At 37.3% G+C, this 19,015-nt stretch overlaps 3 protein-coding genes across 7 annotated transcripts; 2 read left to right on the top strand and 1 right to left on the bottom strand.

The window, feature by feature from the left end:
• The first annotated feature begins 268 nt into the window (after positions 1–268).
• LOC112458343 (inhibitor of growth protein 3-like) lies at positions 269–3,967 on the top strand. Of its 3 annotated transcripts, XM_025021932.1 has the most exons (7): positions 269–604; positions 1,336–1,407; positions 1,496–1,855; positions 2,072–2,495; positions 2,795–2,993; positions 3,058–3,178; positions 3,803–3,967. In XM_025021932.1, the coding sequence occupies exons 1-6, from the start codon at positions 577–579 to the stop codon at positions 3,172–3,174; spliced, it is 1,200 nt and encodes a 399-aa protein (XP_024877700.1). In that variant the 5' UTR covers positions 269–576; the 3' UTR covers positions 3,175–3,178; positions 3,803–3,967. The 3 variants fall into 3 exon arrangements, with proteins under 3 accessions (XP_024877700.1, XP_024877699.1, XP_024877701.1); XM_025021931.1 differs by having other exon boundaries at positions 3,058–3,967; XM_025021933.1 differs by lacking the exon at positions 269–604 and adding an exon at positions 613–1,247 and having other exon boundaries at positions 3,058–3,967.
• A 6,952-nt stretch (positions 3,968–10,919) lies between these two features.
• On the top strand, positions 10,920–12,952 carry LOC112458345 (sideroflexin-1-like). The gene is made up of 6 exons (XM_025021934.1): positions 10,920–11,107; positions 11,418–11,588; positions 11,698–11,899; positions 12,208–12,506; positions 12,628–12,675; positions 12,780–12,952. The coding sequence occupies exons 1-6, from the start codon at positions 10,920–10,922 to the stop codon at positions 12,889–12,891; spliced, it is 1,020 nt and encodes a 339-aa protein (XP_024877702.1). The 3' UTR covers positions 12,892–12,952.
• A 90-nt stretch (positions 12,953–13,042) lies between these two features.
• Positions 13,043–18,547, bottom strand: LOC112458346 (sideroflexin-2). Of its 3 annotated transcripts, none has more exons than XM_025021935.1 (9): positions 18,424–18,547; positions 15,990–16,179; positions 15,504–15,674; positions 14,978–15,176; positions 14,609–14,734; positions 14,344–14,410; positions 14,130–14,229; positions 13,987–14,034; positions 13,043–13,902 (listed from the first exon to the last, which is right to left on the bottom strand). In XM_025021935.1, the coding sequence occupies exons 2-9, from the start codon at positions 16,142–16,144 to the stop codon at positions 13,791–13,793; spliced, it is 978 nt and encodes a 325-aa protein (XP_024877703.1). In that variant the 5' UTR covers positions 16,145–16,179; positions 18,424–18,547; the 3' UTR covers positions 13,043–13,790. The 3 variants fall into 3 exon arrangements, with proteins under 3 accessions (XP_024877703.1, XP_024877704.1, XP_024877705.1); XM_025021936.1 differs by having other exon boundaries at positions 18,429–18,547; XM_025021937.1 differs by lacking the exon at positions 18,424–18,547 and adding an exon at positions 16,432–17,381.
• Positions 18,548–19,015: the final 468 nt, after the last annotated feature.

The following is a 19,015-nucleotide window of genomic DNA, read 5'->3' as shown; positions in this document are numbered from 1 at the left end:
TTTTTTTCCGAGATACCGAGAAAGCATTTCCAGCGTAAAAACATTCGTCGATCGCGCGAGCTGTGTGAGAGCGACAAGGAGGGAGTGATATTCTCCCTCTCGCTCGGAACGGCCGAGCGCTGCCGACACACCGATAGACCGAGCGTCATTTGTGTGTGTAGTGGAGGGGGAAATTCTCGTGCGTGCCGGGGCTCGAAATCGCAGCACTGCGTCCCTGGCGCCCTTCGCGCAATATGGCGAAGTACACACGAGTACGACGATGCTCCAAATAATCCCAAACCAAAGCCGCTTCGCCCGATCCGCGTTGTCGTACGACAAACCTCGTCGTAGCGACGGTCGCCCACCTCCAAGAAATCCCGGCCGAGCGCCCCGGCCGACGGGCACGAGGGCGCCGAGAGCGCGTCGAGAGCGTGGGCTCCGAAAATGCGAATGCGGAGGGGTCGGACGCGCGCGGACACGCTCTCGGTCGGCCGACGAGTTTCCCCGTAAAATACCGCGTTGTTCTGCGGCTATCCGGCGACGTGCGGCGGATCCTAGTCAAGTATACCAATCGCGGACGATCGGCGGCGCGGGAAGATGCTCTACCTCGAGGATTACGTCGAAAGTGCGTACGAAATGCGGCGCGCACGGCTCGCCCGCGAGATCCTAACCTCCGTTCCGTGGTCGCGCGGCTAACCTAAAAAGGCCCGTCTCGCCCGCGCGGGCCCGCGGCGAACGCAGCCATTTTTATTTACGGTCCGCGATCCGCGCCTCCTTTTGCGCGCCGATCGCGACCCGCCCGCGATTCCGTCGTAAAATGCGACGGCGAGGTCGTGCCCTCGACCTCGCGTCGAGAGGTTAGGCGCGGTGTCTGATCGGCACGGCGAGACGCGCGTTGCCGAAAAAGATTAATAAATTATCATTCAAATCTGCGGGCTCGACGTTAAATTTCATTGTTTTCATGCCTTTCCAGAACTAATTAAAAATTCATTAAAAATCCTTCCTCTAGAGTAGTACAACTCCGATGTACTTAGTAATGATGTATTTTTTTTTGTCAACACGAATATGAGGATGAATAGTAATAATGAAATATTACAATCCTAAGGAGTACTGATTTTTATGCTATAGATTTAATATTTGTTTGCGAATAAAGTAGATGAAATAGACAGTTTGATATAAAATTGTGTGGCAATCGAAAGACTCGTTGCATTAATATTAATCACAGAGATTGTCGGGAATAAAATATAAACAATGCGGAAGAGTATTACGTAAGAAACTAATTCAGGAATAGTTGTATGTTGAAGTTTAGAAGTTGGTAATGATCTCACTTTGCTGATGTCTGTCTTACCGTTTCAGTGATCGAGCATCTTCCACAGGAGTTAAGGGACCGGTTTACCGAGATGAGGGAGATGGATCTTGGTGTACAAAGTGTGTGTCGTTCGATACGAATAGTTAAACCTAATAAAAGCGATAACAAGAATAATTCATGTAAAACTAATGTCAAATCTGTCCGCAGATTCCATGGATAGCCTGGAAAAGAAAGTGAAGACGTTCTTTTCCAACGCCAAGAAGATGAAGCTCAGTGAAAAGGAGGCGGAATACGAGGCTATCAGGAAAGAGTACTATAAGACTCTGGAGGATGCCGATGAGAAGGTCCACTTAGCCAATCAGATGTACGACTTGGTGGACAGGTACCTGAGGAGGCTCGATCAGGAGCTGCACAAGTTCAAGATGGAATTAGAGGCGGACAATAAGGGCATCACCGAGATCCTGGAGAAGAGATCACTGGAGCTGGACCAGCCACCTACGAATAGTAGCCAAAAAGAAAATCGTTACAGTTTTACTCCAAGCAGAACGCGGGACAATCACAGCCATTGTAAGTGTAATGTCCCTAATAATGCGAATTTTCAATTCACGTTAGACGAAAGATGTATTATTACGTTAAACTCACATAAATCTCAACATTATCAGGTTACTTCAGGATAATCTGTAAAATTCACTGAGCACTAATTATAAATTCATTCTAAACGGGATAAAATCGTAATGTGTAACAATTTTCAGATGTAATTTCCAAATTTTAAATTAATTTTAGCTCGGTCGGAGAAGCGACGGGACTCCAATGCATCTTCTACGTCGGTCGAGAAGAGGCTGGCAATTGAGAAGTTGCCAGCGACGACGAGTCTACCGGAGTCACGACCAGCGTCAGCGAATTCCACGCCTATTATCGCGACGAGTAGTGTCGCACCGGCGCCGGCAGCGATTGCCAATTCTGTGGGATCGGTATGCTATAATCTCGGCCATATCGGTGCCGGCGGTAATGCTATTGCAGCGGCCGCGTCGCAGGCGATCGCTGCCACGCAATCAATGCAACAGGGCAGACGATCCGCCAGTCTAAAGGCGAGCTATGAGGCCATTAACACCGGCGGCGTACACGCCGCGGAATTCAGCAGGGAACTCGCCGGTGCGGCGCAAACCGCCATCGCCGCCATACAGGAGACCACGAAAAAGCATAAAAAGTACATGAGATGTGTAAAAAGAAGAAGCAAATATCAACTAAATTTGTCTTATTAATTCTCTTTATGGAAGTATCAATAATAATTTAGATAATAGATCAATTATACTGAATTAGATGTTTCTAAAATAAATGTTTTTAATTAAAAGACTAGACAGTCTTAGCAGTTAGATAGTCATAGATATTAGATTTAAAATCTCTGTTAAATTAGGGGTGCTATACAATTTTTTATTTAATTTTGTGGAAGAATTAATTTCCTGTACGGTAATTGTTTAAGTAACACATTGCTGTTACGAATTTTAGAAAAGTAACAGCCACCGTGCCGAGTTCGAGCGTGATCGCAGCTACGGTGCAACAACCCGTGTCACCACCGGTGGTTACCACAACTACGCAAGTAGTGGACCCGGACAATCCAGATTGGACGTACGATCCGAACGAGCCGCGCTATTGCATATGCAATCAAGTGTCGTACGGCGACATGGTTGCTTGTGACAATTCAGACGTAAGACTCGTCGGCATCTTCCAAATAAATTACAAGCGGATAGATGTATAACGATTGCTTTTAGTGCCCCTTTGAATGGTTCCATTATCCATGTGTGGGCATCACCGCGCCGCCCAAGGGGAAGTGGTACTGCCCTCAGTGTACGTCCTCGATGAAGAGGCGTGGCGGACGGAAGAACTGATTAGGTGAGGAGAAGAAGGAGAAGAAAAAGCTAAGGAACCTTGTTGACCACGTTAAGAAAGCATTGTTGCTACTACCTCTTAGACACTGTCCGTCGAGTACCGACTTAGTTAGGAAGCCATTATTAGCTCTGATTTTGTATAACTTTTTCAATGTGCTGTTTCGAGTCCGCGTCGTCATCTTGACCTTCGGTCTTCTTTTTTTCGCAATTGACCGAACATACACAGGTACGACAATGTTCTATCAAAATCTCGAAGTACATCTAACGGATAAATCGACAGATTTCATATACATCTCAATATGTTTCGCATACTGCCGTTACCCCTCTGAGCAATAAGGGAAACGGGACGAGGTAAACAAAAAGGTGATTCGGAAAATATAAGAATCGTTATAATGTATTCTTCGACGAGTTTGAAATTGACTTGCTTCTCCTCAAAAACTTAGATTTAGGTATTAGGTATTTAATAGAAAACATTTCCCGATTAATTAGGCTGTAAATAAGTAAAGGAGCTCCAGTTTTTTAAGTAATTTTAGATGAGCCTTAGTTTAATAGAAACTTAATTTTATGTAAAATTTGAACCTCCAATATTTAATGTGTTGAAAATGAAGAATTTACTTTTTTGATGAAGGAAAACCGAACGCGAAACTAAACTTCGAATTCGTCTGAGGATAGCGACTTACTCTTTCGAAGCCACTTTATATAACGGATTCTACTAATTTCGAGGGAAGAATTGTAGCGAATTGGTGTATAAATAAAATCATCTATGCAGCGAGGCGAACGTTGCCAAAATGAATGGTCATATTTCTCTCGGCTAATTTACCACCATTTTCCGTATCCACAAGCACAATTCGAATTTATCTCATCTTTAATTTATCTTAATTTCACCCCTCTCGCCGCAAAGTCACAAGACGCAAGGTGATGTTCCGAATTTCATTTCGTGCATATTGATATCAATTTAAGATTCACTTACGATTGCGAATTTTCCTCCTCGGCAAGCTACAGTTATGTTAATCCTGAATCCCAGTAAACCTCGCAACAGTCTTTCCTCAAAATATTAATCAAGCAGCAGAGAAACCACAACATAAATATAAGTACAATTATAAAAGTAACAGCGGATATCTCTATGACTAATGTTTCTAGGTCCAACATTTTACACTATTAATAGACACCATACTCGGGATTTATTATCCTAATCGGCGACTGGATCGTGCGATCCTCGAAGAATTCCGATAAACGAATAGTTTGTCGAACACCCCGCCGCTTCGTGACATTTCAAGATCGCGTGTTCCATGTTTGTGTTTATCTACAGTTTCGTTTTCTTTTCGAGAAATTGAACGCAAAATATGAATTCTCACGCGTGCGAACTGCTGTTTCGAGCAACTCTATCCAAATGAATCCTGAGAGCAGAGATTTTCTAACCGAGTTAGAAGGCAAAATTGTAACGAATTGATATATAATTACTGTATAAATATAGTGAATCGTGCAATAGAGATGAAGGTCGCCGATATAAAGAATCACATTTCTGTCGACTAGCTGCCATTTATGAGTCAGCGAGCAATTCGAATTTATCTCGTCTTTATCTTAATTTCTCTTTTCCGCCATGAAATTGCCGGATGCAATTTAATATACACTCCATTTCACGTAGAAAAATATCGGTTCGACATTTACTTACATTTAACTGCTCGAAAATTTGTCCGAATATTCTCCAGTTATGTCATGTCGTCCTTGAAAGTAGTTCGGATTAAAACAGGAGAACAGAGGTGTTTCCTTTCAACATCTTTCGCGTACTCTCACATTAACTGATAGCAGAAAAGCAGCAAGAGAACAGTTATGACAGTTACTAAAACGAGAATCACATTCATTTCGCCGAAAAGTTCCATTTCGCTATCATGTGGCGTTGCTTGCTGTTTTAAATTAGCGGATTGTTAAACACTATATTGGCTGCATTCCGATATTCACTGTCAGCAACTTTCAGTACTGAAAATCTACAGTATACGTGACGTAAAATATAGATTTGCAGTACTGACAGTGAATATCGGAATGCAGCCATTAACACAGCACGCACTGTACGCGCAATTTATTATGTTCGGCGACTTGATCGTATGAATTTCGAGGGATCCCGAGGATTTTACGCGTACTGTCTCACGCCAATGTTTTCGCGAGATTGGGAAGTGTCTCGATAAAAGTCATGCGCGACATTTCGAAGCGATCGCGTTTCCGTCCATGAGTTTATATTTACGTTTTCATCACTCTTTAGAACACGAGATTTAAACTCGTGCGTATGGGAAGCCGGGTAGCGGCTGCCGTTTCCAGCGATTTTATTCAAATGAATTTTGGGGGTGCTGATTTTCGGGAAGAAAGATCTGCCCTGAATTAAACAAATAAAGTAAACAGTGCAGAGACGAATGCCGTTGCCGAGATAATCGTGCGCGTTTCTTCCGATTAACTGTCTTTTCGTGTTCTCAAACAATCCAAATCTATTTCATTCCTTTAATCCCTTTTCATCTCTGTTCTTTCGTTACGAACATTATTCGGCGCAGTCAATGAACGCTCCGAGCTCCGAATTTCATTTCATGCATGAGGATATAAATTCAAGAGAAACTTACCAATTGCTTGAAAATTGTTTAACTCCATTCGAATATTTCCGGTTATATTATTTCATTTGAATATGAATTTAGGTAACTTAAGCTTGATGTGATCAGTCAAATCAATTGGCAAAGGCATACCAAAACCAATGATGCGTTAAAGTATTGAGTACGAAAGAGAAAAGTAACGATATCTAAAGTTTCTACTTCGTCATTTTCATCCATTTTGTTATCAGTCGTTTGGCTATTGCTTCAAATCATCAAATAATTCAAACAAATGTTAACACTGTAACACATGACGTTAATAAAAATATTACTATATAGATATTATATTCAACGAATGTTCGAAAGTTCGTTCTGAGTATGAAAATATTAATTCAAGTTCTACTTACGGCCACTTAGAAATATTCTAGTCCTTTTCACATATGGTTAGTTTTGTCTTATTCTAAAATCTGATCTTCAATGTAAATTATACAGACCACGTTCTTACAAATAAATAAGTAATCAAATAAATGTAGAAGTACGACAACGTATATAAGTGTAAAAATAAGAAAAATCTGTATATGTATCTGTAAAATATATGTCCATTTCGTGATTATATAGTCATGTACCGATTGCTTCAAGTTATCGAAAAACTTGAATTAATGATGTTAGTGCACAATTAACAGTATACTCACTAAGTGCACGACTGATTATCGCGATCACCGACTTTTGGAGAGAGCTTGGAGGACAAATACGATCTATTTCGTGTCAATATTTCTCAAAATATTTTATTGTCTCGCGACGGAATTTGGTCGTGTATACCTGTTTCCACATTTATGTTTACATTTCTATTACTTCTATCACTTCTATTACTTCTATTCGCGGGGAAAAGTCGTTCATACATAAAATATGTCTATATATGTTTTCTACAATTATAGATAACATGTATAGAATATTGTATAATATTACTCCAATTTTACTTTTTGTAAAAAGAACAATGCAAAGTTATTTTTCTAATTATTTTTTTATGTACGAACTTTATATATACTTTTATATATACGAAGTATATATTATATATACAGATATTGTACAACGGAAAGAAAACATATATGAATATATTTTATATACATAAAATTTTATCCCGGATTTCTATTATTTCAGGACATCGAACACGAAATTCACGTGCGAGAATAAAAATGGCATATCTTCAAAAAATTTTCAGAGCTCCACATAATTTCTTTGATTTCGAAATTTGATCAGCAGAATTATAACGGTTTGATGAAGTCGGTAAACAAATTAATAAATGAAATAACTCGCCGAGATAATGCATAAAAATAATAGAAGATTTAACTCACCGGTCAGAGATTCTCTCAGAGACTTCATCTTTGCAATTCTGCTGTTACGCTTGTTTGTGAATGAAAATTGCATAAGTTGAAACCAAAAATTCCACATTATATAGCAAAGAATACCATATCTAAAGCGTAATTGAATAATTACGCATCGTAGTAACGTCCTACATTTTATGTTCATAATAAATTGTCCATAATAAATTCCTATGTCCATAAAAAACTGAAGGAACTATATACGTCTCATATTATATGTTAACATTATAATGCACACGATTTATCACCACAATCGATTATTCCATTGTATACTAACTTCGAAGAGAACTAGAAAACAAATTTGTTTCACGTCAATATTTCTTATAAATTGGCGAGCAACTTGCGGATAAAAGTTTCAAATCATTTGGCGTATGATCATGCACGTTCATGTTTACGTTATTACCTTAGCATAGTGAACGCGAAATTCTGACTGGATGCAGCAATTGTTTGCTGCATTTAAAGTTTGATAGAGAATCTGCCGATTTCCAAAAAAAAAAAGCGAATTGATGTAATCGAAACTGTAATTAGTGTACAAATGATGAACATGTCGAGACAAGATATCGCTATTAAAATAAATTTTGCTTATTCCAATTAACTAATCATTATTTTGAGTACAAGTCTTTCAGACTTTATACAAGTCTCGTCTTCAATCTTCTACCCCTTTCTGTAATAAGTTTCTTTTAGATACAATCAAAACACGTTTGAAATTTTTTCTCGTATAGGAAAATATATCAATTTTAAGATTCACTCACCGATCATTTAAAAATTTTTCTGAGATTTTTTCAGAATTGTTTTCACGTTATCTTTGCTTCATTAAAACCTATTTCCCCGAAAACTTAATTATAATTTCAGAGATACATTTTGTCAAAGCAATTATCATAAAAGAACTAATAGTATAATCAAAAAGATAAAATACAAGCACTGTCATAGCATTTTGTTATCGTAGTATTCATTATTTCAAATTATTGAGAGGCTTTCAATAATGATGGTTAATATAATTAATAATAGCAATCAATGACGTTGAATGCTTTTGAGATGCACTCTATCTGAGAGAGATGTTTCTTTAAAACTATATAAAGACAATCTTGCCAAAAGCTGGACATTATTATTTTAGAACATTTTTGAAAATATATTTGTCCTATAATTTGTATAACTATCTTGATTGTATAACTATTTGTATAACTATTTTGATTTGTGTGTTATGTTCGCGTCATCTCTGAGGTACCGGATGCGAAATTTGAATACACAGCATATAGCAATCGTCTTTTGGAATCACCCTATAGACAAATATTAATGTTTTTGAACTATTGTAAAAAGACGTATAATTAAAAAAACAATGTAGAAATGAAGTATTTTAATTGTTGAGAATCAAGATGAATCATATCTAAATTTCTTTGAATTAATTAACCATTATTTTAATATTCACAATTTAAAATATCTTATCTACTCTTCGGAAATAATTAGTTTGTCAAACACAGACAACATACGTATACGCGTAAAATTTTTTTTTCTTGCATAAAAGTATCAATTCCAGTTTCACTCACCGAATATTTAGAAATTCTTTTGCAAATGTTCCTTCAATTAGCAATTATAGTCACATTATTCCATTATATTATGATTCTCTTGCATCATTATTTTTATTGTTGATGATCCCATACTCTCGACCATACCAGTACCGCTAAATAAGAAGATATGAGCATTTCAAGAAACTCGCCGACAGTTATTGATCCTTCTAAATGTGTCTTAATTAATGACATCAACAGGTTAAATAGATATAATATCAAAAAATATTTCACAATTCTCGCGATCATTTTATTGTCAGTTTAATCTTTCAAGTTAAAGCTTACGCTGACGACGTTAACAATAGACTGAGCGTGTAATTTATCGACAACCTGCGGATTCGTACTTCAGTAAGTCATAGAAGACACGATTTGCTTCGTGTCAATATTTCTCGAAGATTGACGAACATCTCGTCGGTAAACATTTTCGCGAAGATTTGAAACGGTCGTGCAATTATTCTATACTTTCTGTAACACATATTTGTCCACGTTTATGATTAAATTCATCTTTCCTTTGTCTGCAAAATAAAGGACGTGGAATTTGAATGCGCGGCACAGTATAACTGCCTCTCTCGCTTTTCTATATGTAGAAAAAAAATCTGATATTGATTTTACAAGAGAAATTATATAGCGTTGACATGTAAATAAAATAAACTTTACAGAAATACAAACGTTGCTTTTAAAATAAATCATTTTTATTCGATTTAACCAATCTTTATTTTGCTCTTTTTAAATATTATATTCGTATTTAACATGCACTTTTATATAATTTACATAATTTTTCTATTTATTTATTACAAATTTACTAAATTCAGCTAATCCACACTGCAACTTTCACTATAAAAATATTTAAATTTACTCACCGATTGTTTAAACTTGCGTGTATAAAATTAGCAGATTAAAATTCACTTACCAATCGTTTCTAGTGCTCCCGGATCCTCTTGAGCATCTTCAGTCCTATTTGTCATATCTATTCCCATATGTTTATTGTATTAAGTTAAACGAAAGAGGACTCGTTAATGGAAAAAAAACGGTGTTGTTTACGCCTTTAGCAATAACAATTAACACCGTACGTCCGGTTTACCATCCCAACTCGCGAACTCGAGCGAACTCCCTCGAGAGTCCTAGAGAACAGATACGACCTGCCTTGCATCAACGTTTCTTAGGCCGGCAATCCGCCCGCGTTTGTATTTATAATATTTACATTCATGTGACACTTAATGCTAAGTCTACAATGCGGTCGTAAAATCGTGAGTCGTAAGAATTGACCAATTACAATCGAATTTGAGGAGAATAATCGACTGTGATTGGTCAATAGCTTACTGCTTACGTCTTACTGCATACTCTTGCTGCCATTGTTAGACGACGCTTACGAGACCCCCGCGGACATGAAATTCGAATGTATTGTATACAGTGCACCAAATGCTTTCCGCGGAGCTCTCTACTCTGTAAGAAAAATTCAGAATTGCCAAATCGTTGCGAATTAGTGGATATGTAATTTAATATAAACTGTGAAACATGGGTGTCGATGTGAAAATAAATGTTCACGTTTATCTCGATTAATAATTTTTCTATCATCAGCCGAAGGCCTTTCGTCACCTATTAATGAATTACTAAATAGTCACTTATTAATAAACGTTATCAAAAACATTAAAGGACACAATGAAATTGTTTTCATAATTAATCTATGGCCTTTAATCGTGGTCACTCATTAATAAACTATTACCAAAAACATGATAAACAATTATTTTCATAATTAATTTTTGGGATAATACTTTTTTTACATCTGACATATTGCCATATGTCTTGAAAATATGTACAAGCGGTTGTCAGAGCAACGAGTAGTAAAAGAACGAAACCAGCAGCCTTGCTCCTTTCCTGCCTATACGTGATATTGAAAACGCATGATCTATCTTTATGTCTTATATCGAGGGTTTTGATTATAAGTTCACGATGTACAGTGAAATACCGTTGTGACAGAGTGCCATTTATAAACATACTAAATAAATGCTATGAGAACAAAGAATGCTGGAAATCATATCGGAATTATCACGCGCCTTTTATCTTCAATCCGTCTAAACTGTCAGCATAGCTGTTTCGAAAATTTATTTAGCACAGTCTCTTCTGCATCATATCGTAGCTGTCATTTCTGCGTACGTATATTTTTGCTCATACTAGTATTTTTAATCGTAAATTCGAAAATAACGAGAGATACGCGATTAGTTGGGCGACTGGCGATGAAGGGGAAGAGTGGCAAACTTGGAGGTGATGAATCCGAAGATAGGATCGACGTTGATAAACCACTTTGGAACCAGGACACGTATCTCGGAAGATGGATGCATTACGCCTTCATCACCGACTGCCGCACGATACTCGTGCCGGAGGACAAATTGTGGGAAGCAAAAAAGCTCTGCGAGGACTACAAGTAAGTTGTAATGGTAAAGCTTTTTTTCTCTCTCTCTCTCCTTTCCCTAAATTAATTTTTTCACAAATCTCTTTTCAAATCAATTTGTTAGCGTTTCAATTTTTAAAGAAATCAAGTTTATTGTAAGGATTATTAAAAAAATAATACATAATTATTATATAATTATATATAATAATATAATATGTCACATATTATATATAATAATTTATATAATATAATTATATTAAATTATATAGTTATAATAATTTATTAAAAATAATTTATGTTTAAAACGTTGTTTATTATTATTTATCGTTCGACTGTTATTCAGAGCCGGGAAGGAGCCGGAGGGCTTGCAAAGAAAGGACATAATCTACGCGAAGAAGCTCAAGGATAGCGCCTTCCATCCCGACAACGGCGAGCTCATGCACGTGATAGGGAGAATGTCCTTCCAGTTGCCTGGTTCCGTCGCCCTCACCGCTGCCATGTTGACCTTCTACAAGTTAACTTTCTAGACAAATAATAAATAACCGTCCCACGCGCACGAATTCCCCCGCGATCAATCGATTCCCGTACGATTCTATTTCTATCGTGCACGATATTTTCTTCAGATCCGCCTTCGGCGTGATAGCCTGCCAGCTGGTTAATCAAGGCCTCAACGCATTTGTCAATTACACTAATCGAAACGCGATGAGCGACGAGCCGCAGGACACCGACGTTATCCGGCAGGCGTTCGTGCTCGCCACCGCGGCGAGTTGCGCGGCCGCTTTGGGATTCAGGAAGCTGTTCTCCACCAGAGGCACTCTCTTTGCAGTTAATTCACTCTAAATCTAATTCCTCGTTCTTTCCCGAATTTCCTGTTTTATTCATACGAACGTTTAAGAGACGTCATCAAACAATGTCTCAATTTTCCTCTAATCTCAAGAAAATGACAACTAATAAAATTCTATAAAACTGTAAATCTAATATAATTCGCGATCTCAAGACTTTCGATTATTTTACTTATAATTGTCATTTTTTAAGTATTTGGATTCCTTTTTCTTTTTAAATATCGGAAAATTAATTGTAACGCAAAGAGGAACGCAAGATCGATGTTTAAGACATTGTCTTCTTCATCGCAGAGATTCGCTCCGTTTTGCGCGGTGGCTGCCGGCAACATGGTAAATCTCCCCATCATGCGGCAACGGGAGATCGAACGGGGTATACCCATATTCGTCAAGAACGGTGACGAGGTGTGCATCATGAAGTCGCAGGTGGCCGCCGTCAAGGGTATCTCCGAGTGCATCTTCACAAGGATAATAATGGCCGCGCCCGGAATGCTGATGATCCCGATCATCACGCAACGCATGCGATCGTATTGCTTCTACCAAGTTCGTCCGTGGGTCACATTTCCCGTCGAAATTGGCTTATGCACGCTCTGGTAATTCTCATAGCGTGTTTACGTAAATTGATATTGCGCAATCCCGCACAAATGACGCAAGTGTTGATAAGAAGAATCTCTGGCGCAAGTATAATTAACAAATGTCCCTTTTTCTCCTTAGCTTGCTGGTCATGATCCCTTCGGCGCTCGCCATTTTTCCGCAGAGAAAGTAAGAGTTTAAATTAATTCTGAATACTTTTGAATAAAAGAATTAATTCTTTTTTAAATAAGGAATGTATTAAATAAAGACAGCAACATGTTTTTTCTATTAAGCTCGATGACACCGGAAATGTTAAAAATATGTCCGGAGGAGTACGAAATATTTCGAGAGAAAATGGGTCAGCGCAAACATCCGGATAAAGTTTATTATAACAAGGGATTGTAGTCAGTATAAATAAAAATAAATTTATATTCTGTTTCGTATTGTACAAATATAAAACGTATTATTAGACTTTCCATTCGATCTGTGAAGTTTTTGAATTCCTGAAATATGAAATTATATAGGAATTATTAAAGCTACATAGAAAATGATAATATTCAGTTATCGAACAAAATTTATTGATGCAATCGTGATGTTACTATATCTATCATTAATTATATATGTAGCAAAGAGTTTCTTATTGTAATTATATGTGGCAGCATTTTTACCTTTGACAGGCATCACAAAATTCAATAATATTAATAACATTAAGTAATTACAGTGCTTAAGTAAATATTGCATTTAAAACATGCGAAACTTATAAATTAATGTTAAAACGCCTGACACAGGAACAATGAAGCACTTATTTATATAAATAAAATTATTGCTACAATTTGTAATTATGCGTCAGTAAAACACCAATTTATATTGTCAACGTTTCATCCTTTACTAATCTATTGTTTCTATTGCATTGTGGCTAAAGACACTTCTCTCTTATTGTAAGATACTTTAGCATGTGCCGACGTAATTTTATTTTGTCACCCTGCGGATATTACGTCTTGTGTCTAAATCCTAATTTAAAATTGACTAAACGTTAATTAAAATATTATTAATATACGACATTACCTCAAATCATAAGAAAGAGCTGTGCGTAAATTTTTAACAACAAATTAAAAAAATTCCTATTATAATAATTGACTCTAACTTAATAAGTTATATTAATATTAATTTCGAGTTTGTTTCTGATCCAGCAGAAGAGTTTACCATCACGGTGTCACTTGAAACAACGATATTTTTATAAAGGATGGAATAATAACACTTATTTACGTTTTTAATTTCATAGAACTAGAACTTTTCTCATAACATTATAACCCCTTGTTAAAATATAAATACGTCGGCAGTTTGCCTTCGCAATTCTTTTGTAGTAACTCGTAGTTTTCCGGCTCCCAGCGCTGCAAGGTAGTCGTTTTGAAGGAGCTACAAAACGCATCGCATAATAAATTAAAAATAAAATATAGAAAGGAGAGTTTTCAAATGTAGAATATAGAAAGCATTATTTACCACATTTGTGGAAATAGCGCACACGCCGTCGGCACCATAAACGTCAGCCTGTTTGACACAAAATTCACACAATAATTAATGTAACAATTTAACGGCAATGATAAGACAGGCAAAAATAAAATAAAAAAGGGTGTGATACTCACGAAATTCCACACATCATAATTTGTATCGGCGCGTGCAGTGGTTTGATTCTCTGCATCCACGCGTATTTCTCCAATCTTTCCATTATGGGCGGTAGGATAACTGCGGAAATTAATTAGCGTTTTAATTAACTAGATGTAATGCTGCAAATAAATTCGTAGAAAATTTTAATAAGTAATTTAAATTGAGATGTTTAATCAATTTTTCAATACATACGCATGCCGGGTGCGCACATGACGATTCTCGAAATGACGACTTGACTGATGCCTTTCACAGCCGCGAGCTGAAAACATTTAACAACGGTTACCAAAAAAATTCCAATATGTTTAGCGTGAAATTTAATAAGATTTACAACGACACCGTACTCCAAAATTTTAATATTATCTCATCTTGCAAATTTAATTCGATAAGATATATAAATTAATCTTTATGTGCGTGTAAAATTGAGCAAATTTATTCGCCAGCTATAGATAATGTATACCTTCGATTTTGTAAGTTTCCTGCCGTCCTCGTCAACGAGATCCACGCCGTTTACAATTTCATTCTGTCTCATTAGAGGGATATTAGCGCAATTAGCGGCCGCCACTGCGGCGAACGGAACGTACCTCTGAAATAAGTTTTTTATCTCTTGTATTCAGTAATCTAGGCTTCCAACAATTTGAGACGAGTCTCGGATAATTTATTTTAAATTATATATAGGGTGCTCCAAAAATAAAAGCTCTAATATAATCAATCTTCTTACAAATTAAAATAAACTACTTCAATTTCGTCAAAATAGAAGGTTCGTTAGTTATTGATGTAACTTCTGGGACACTCTGCGTGGTTTCTAAATTGCTCTTGCAAAACTTACAGCCATTAAAGGGCTCGCGCGTTTCTCCCAATACGATTTGCATCCTATCGCAGTTATCATCGCCGCGACAGTAGCACTAACGTAAGCTACACCTAGCTGATTGGTCGTTACAGGACTGTTAGCATTCCTGTTGGTGTAATTGACGAGCGCGTTGAAAGACTGGTTGACCCATTGCCAAAAAACTACCGCTTGAGTCGTCCTAGATCGAATCAACATAGTTAGTACATAGTGTGTTAGAAAAGAAGCAATAATTCTATATAGATCACGCGATAAGTTCTTGAAACGAAGAATGAAATCATAGGAGCTCGATTAACAAAAACATCCATATTTTATTAAAATTTTATTAAAATAATTAATAAAATTTTATTAAAATTTAAATAAATAAAATCAATATTTTTTTTACTTGGTTGCCGAAACGTTTCTGGTTTCTTCAAAATGTCGATATGATCAAACGAAAGAATCTCCAATGACCGTGGCACGAAAAAGAGATCGAATTTCCAATGAAAAATTGAGTTCTGCAGAATACCTGTAAAATTGAAGCATAGCGCCGGTAATGGCCATTCCTCCCGGCACCTGGAAGGACATTCTGCCGAAGACATTCTGCAGATCGCCGGTGTCGGGATGAAAGGCGGATTCGTACAGCTTCCTCGCATAGATGATTTGCTCTCTGGTAGTATCGGCTGGCTCTTTGCCAATTCTATAATGTACAAGAGGCGAAGATTTTCAAGCGATTCGAGAATACAAAGTCGAATGCATACAACGTCCCATTGGCCGCATTATTATTCCCAATAACAAATTTTAATTCAAAGGAAACTTAGGTTGAACACAAATGTATTGACATTTCCAACTGATTCAAGAATTGATAAATATATATTAAATATATATAACCGACAGAAATATTCGATATTATTGACAGTGCTAAAAGTTTTCGAACTGACCAATACTCGTCTCGAATCTACTATAAAATAAAAAAGAAATTTCACAAAATTGCGTGACGTATATTTCCTATCACCTGTACTGCTCGCACAACTTCTTAGCAGCTAACAGCTCCGATTCTGATTTGACGCAGGTGCGGAAGTCGGTCATCCACGCGAAGTATTTCCACCGTCCCACGAAGGTGTTTTGATCCCACAAGGGTTTGTCCAGGTCCATTCTCTCATTCGCCATCGTGTCCAATTAAGAGATATCTCCAGCACAAATGTCTAATCAGAAATATAATTCGTGAAGCGGAAGAGATAAGTTATAATTTTACAAAATCGACTTTTTGTAAATTGGAAAATCTTAATTTCCTTTCTTTTTAATATATGTTTTCGATGTATTTACTGTTATTTATAAATTGGAAAACTTTCGCTCGGTTGATACGCGCGATAAAAAGCATATACAGAGTGTCTCAAAGTGCTAGAGTAACATTCTAAGACAAGATATACTGCAAGTTTTATACAAATGGATCTTACGTCGAATGCTGGCCGTTCTGCGCGATTATATGTTTCGCACATAAGCCATGCTTCCTTTCGTAATGTAACAAGAAGTCCGACAAAATGAGGATATATTTATAGTTTCAGTGCGCGAGCTCTCTCACTCTCTCTCTCTCTAGCTCTCTGTGCATGAAAATAGTGCGCTGCGGTCGAGCATTTTTAATATACACGCAGCAATTTTCGCTCCTTGTCATCGAGATGTTACGTAAAATTTTTCCACGAGCAGAATGAGCATAATAAATAATACACACACATATAATAATTATAGAGCAAAAGATAAAGGTCAGTATTTATTGTCGATGCAGATATTCTTCAAAGTAAATCTAGCAAAGAACGAACGATATTAATGTTGCAATCTTTTACTATTCATACAATTTTTGAGTCGATTTGAAGTCATAATTCTTGTATTTCGTTTCTTTTTTATATTCTTTTTCGTCAACAAACTTTTATCTAAAACCTTGAAATTTTGTTTCGTCGCCAAACTTTATTTAAAACTTTATCTAAAACTTTGAAATTTTTCCATTCAGAAATATCTAGTTTTGTGTACAGAGAAATACAAATCTATCAATTATATTTTCTCGAATTTATTTCTATATGCATTAAAAAATTAATAAATCTCCTACAGATAAGTTTTGATAACAGATCCTTTTGTTTTGGCATATTATGTCAAATGTGCCTTCCATGTATTGGAATAAAACGGGGATCAAATTTTAATATTCTTCTTCATAACAATCCTCTTTGATTTGCGAGCAACAGAAATGCAAGTGTAAAATTTTGAAAACTTTTTCGCGAACGTTCGGTTATCAGTGACGAGATATCGGCTTTGATTTTTAGATTACCTACTGCAAATGATAATGATAATGATTACTCGCATGCAATTTAAAAAGCGTTACAGATTAGGACGATTTATTGTATGATATAAGAAAACTTTAGATTAAGACGTCTATAATATTCTATCGATATCAAAACGACCTCATGATCGAAATTTCAACTGCAAACAAATCTGATAAGCGATCATATCTCACAACAAATAAAATAAAGGGACGGTCCGCGAAAGTCGGAATAACGCTAAATCGTTTGTTGCAATCTCATAGTGGAATTGATAGATAAGCGTCATTGCGCATTAATCGGTGTTGTGTCATTCGTACATATATACGTCGCCGCTAATCATTCGAATGCAAGCCGTAATTGCGCAAGAACGTATTACACGTTTCAAGAGCCCCCCAGCACATTTTTCAAATCATCAAGTAAAAACATAGAGCAATAAGGACAAAATGTAATAATTAATTAATAATAAAACCTGCTTCTCTGTTCATATTGCTGTTAACAAATTTAATTCAATCGAATAAATCTTAATTTGGTTTAGTCGACGTATAAATTATTAACTTTCTTATTGCAATTAAAAAGTTTTAATTTATAGATCTCTCTCTCCTCTTTTTTTACTTTCAATTCTTTTTATTATCCTTTTTCTTACTGGAATACCAGCCAGTACGATTTGTAACGTGATTTTTGTCATCTTTTCGTTATTTAGTTAATGTGAACGATCCTAAATTATTTGCAGCTGCGAGAACGTGTGAACATGGCTTAACAAGCGTCACCACATTACACTTTTCGCATTATCAATACATTCCTCTCGTGCATCACTTCATCTCTTCCAGCACTCGAGTCACATCCTGTATCGACTCATCTCCGCGCTTTCAGAAAAGTCGCGGTCGAAGCGGCGCGGCGACCCAGTTTTCGGTAGGGCGCACCGGCATAATCACAGTGGTCGAACCAAATGACCACTTGTGTTACCATATAGCGCTTTTTACATCAAATGTCAACAACGTAGACGCATGGAGCAGGAGAATTACGGCCGCTATCGGGCCGCAAATTGGACCCGGTAGCGAATAATCCTGCCCTCCGCTGCACTCGCGTCGCCTTGAAGCGCTTATGCAACGTTTTATTAAAGCATAAATCCTAGCCACTCACCCTACCCGTGAAACGCACGCTGCACGCTGGAGTTGCGCTCGGCCGTTCCCGGCCGTTCTGTCTCAATGTCGTAGGTAAGTGCCGAGCCGAGACGTGTGCGACGGGCGCCCGGCGCCGAATCCAAAAGGAGCGATACCGCGTGCGATGCGAGATGGTCGTACAACAAGAGCCCTTACTACGCTACTGACACCGGCGAACGCGCCCTTCAATGGGAGAGAACTTGCGCTAAGCCGCGTTCATACCGTTTACAACATTGTGTACAACACAGTGTCAATAGAATATATCTAATCTCACATCGTTGTCCATTAATTATTTTGATTAGAATCCAAGACTTTACAAAATCAGAGATTCATATTAAATAAAAAGATGTACATATATAACGTGGAGATAAAACTACGCTATATCAGTTTTATCATATCAATCTGCGCAAATTTGCTTCTCTGAAAATCTGACGTCGGTTGGTAGCATTGTTCATCAGTCATAAAACGAGAGTGTGGTGTGGTGTGGCTCCAGGCTCCAGGGCCCCTTGAAGCGCCTTTTATACAGACCTGGCCTGGCGGGCCGCCTCCAGCGCGCGCAGGCGCACCGGGGG

Source organism: Temnothorax curvispinosus, unplaced genomic scaffold (genome assembly GCF_003070985.1).
Source record: "Temnothorax curvispinosus isolate PA1 unplaced genomic scaffold, ASM307098v1 QBEX01008825.1, whole genome shotgun sequence".
Lineage (NCBI taxonomy): Eukaryota > Metazoa > Arthropoda > Insecta > Hymenoptera > Formicidae > Temnothorax > Temnothorax curvispinosus.
Note: the sequence above shows the minus strand (reverse complement) of the source record. Positions and strands in the feature narration are given on the sequence as shown.

What these genes read in the sequence shown, in the direction of transcription:
- LOC112458343 (XM_025021932.1), top strand. Translation starts at nt 577, where the DNA reads ATGCTCTACCTCGAGGATTACGTCGAAA. An exon ending in GATGGATCTTGGTGTACAAA is followed by an intron (nt 1,408 to 1,495) that starts GTGTGTGTCGTT and finishes ATCTGTCCGCAG; the next exon opens with ATTCCATGGATAGCCTGGAA. An exon ending in ACCACGAAAAAGCATAAAAA is followed by an intron (nt 2,496 to 2,794) that starts GTACATGAGATG and finishes TACGAATTTTAG; the next exon opens with AAAAGTAACAGCCACCGTGC.
- LOC112458346 (XM_025021935.1), bottom strand. Translation starts at nt 16,144, where the DNA reads ATGGCGAATGAGAGAATGGACCTGGACAAACCCTTGTGGGATCAAAAC. An exon ending in GGAAACTTACAAAATCGAAG is followed by an intron (nt 14,411 to 14,608) that starts GTATACATTATC and finishes AAATGTTTTCAG; the next exon opens with CTCGCGGCTGTGAAAGGCAT. An exon ending in GCGCTATTTCCACAAATGTG is followed by an intron (nt 13,903 to 13,986) that starts GTAAATAATGCT and finishes TGCGTTTTGTAG; the next exon opens with CTCCTTCAAAACGACTACCT.
- LOC112458345 (XM_025021934.1), top strand. Translation starts at nt 10,920, where the DNA reads ATGAAGGGGAAGAGTGGCAAACTTGGAGGTGATGAATCCGAAGATAGG. An exon ending in CCAGAGGCACTCTCTTTGCA is followed by an intron (nt 11,900 to 12,207) that starts GTTAATTCACTC and finishes TCTTCATCGCAG; the next exon opens with AGATTCGCTCCGTTTTGCGC. An exon ending in GCCATTTTTCCGCAGAGAAA is followed by an intron (nt 12,676 to 12,779) that starts GTAAGAGTTTAA and finishes TTTTCTATTAAG; the next exon opens with CTCGATGACACCGGAAATGT.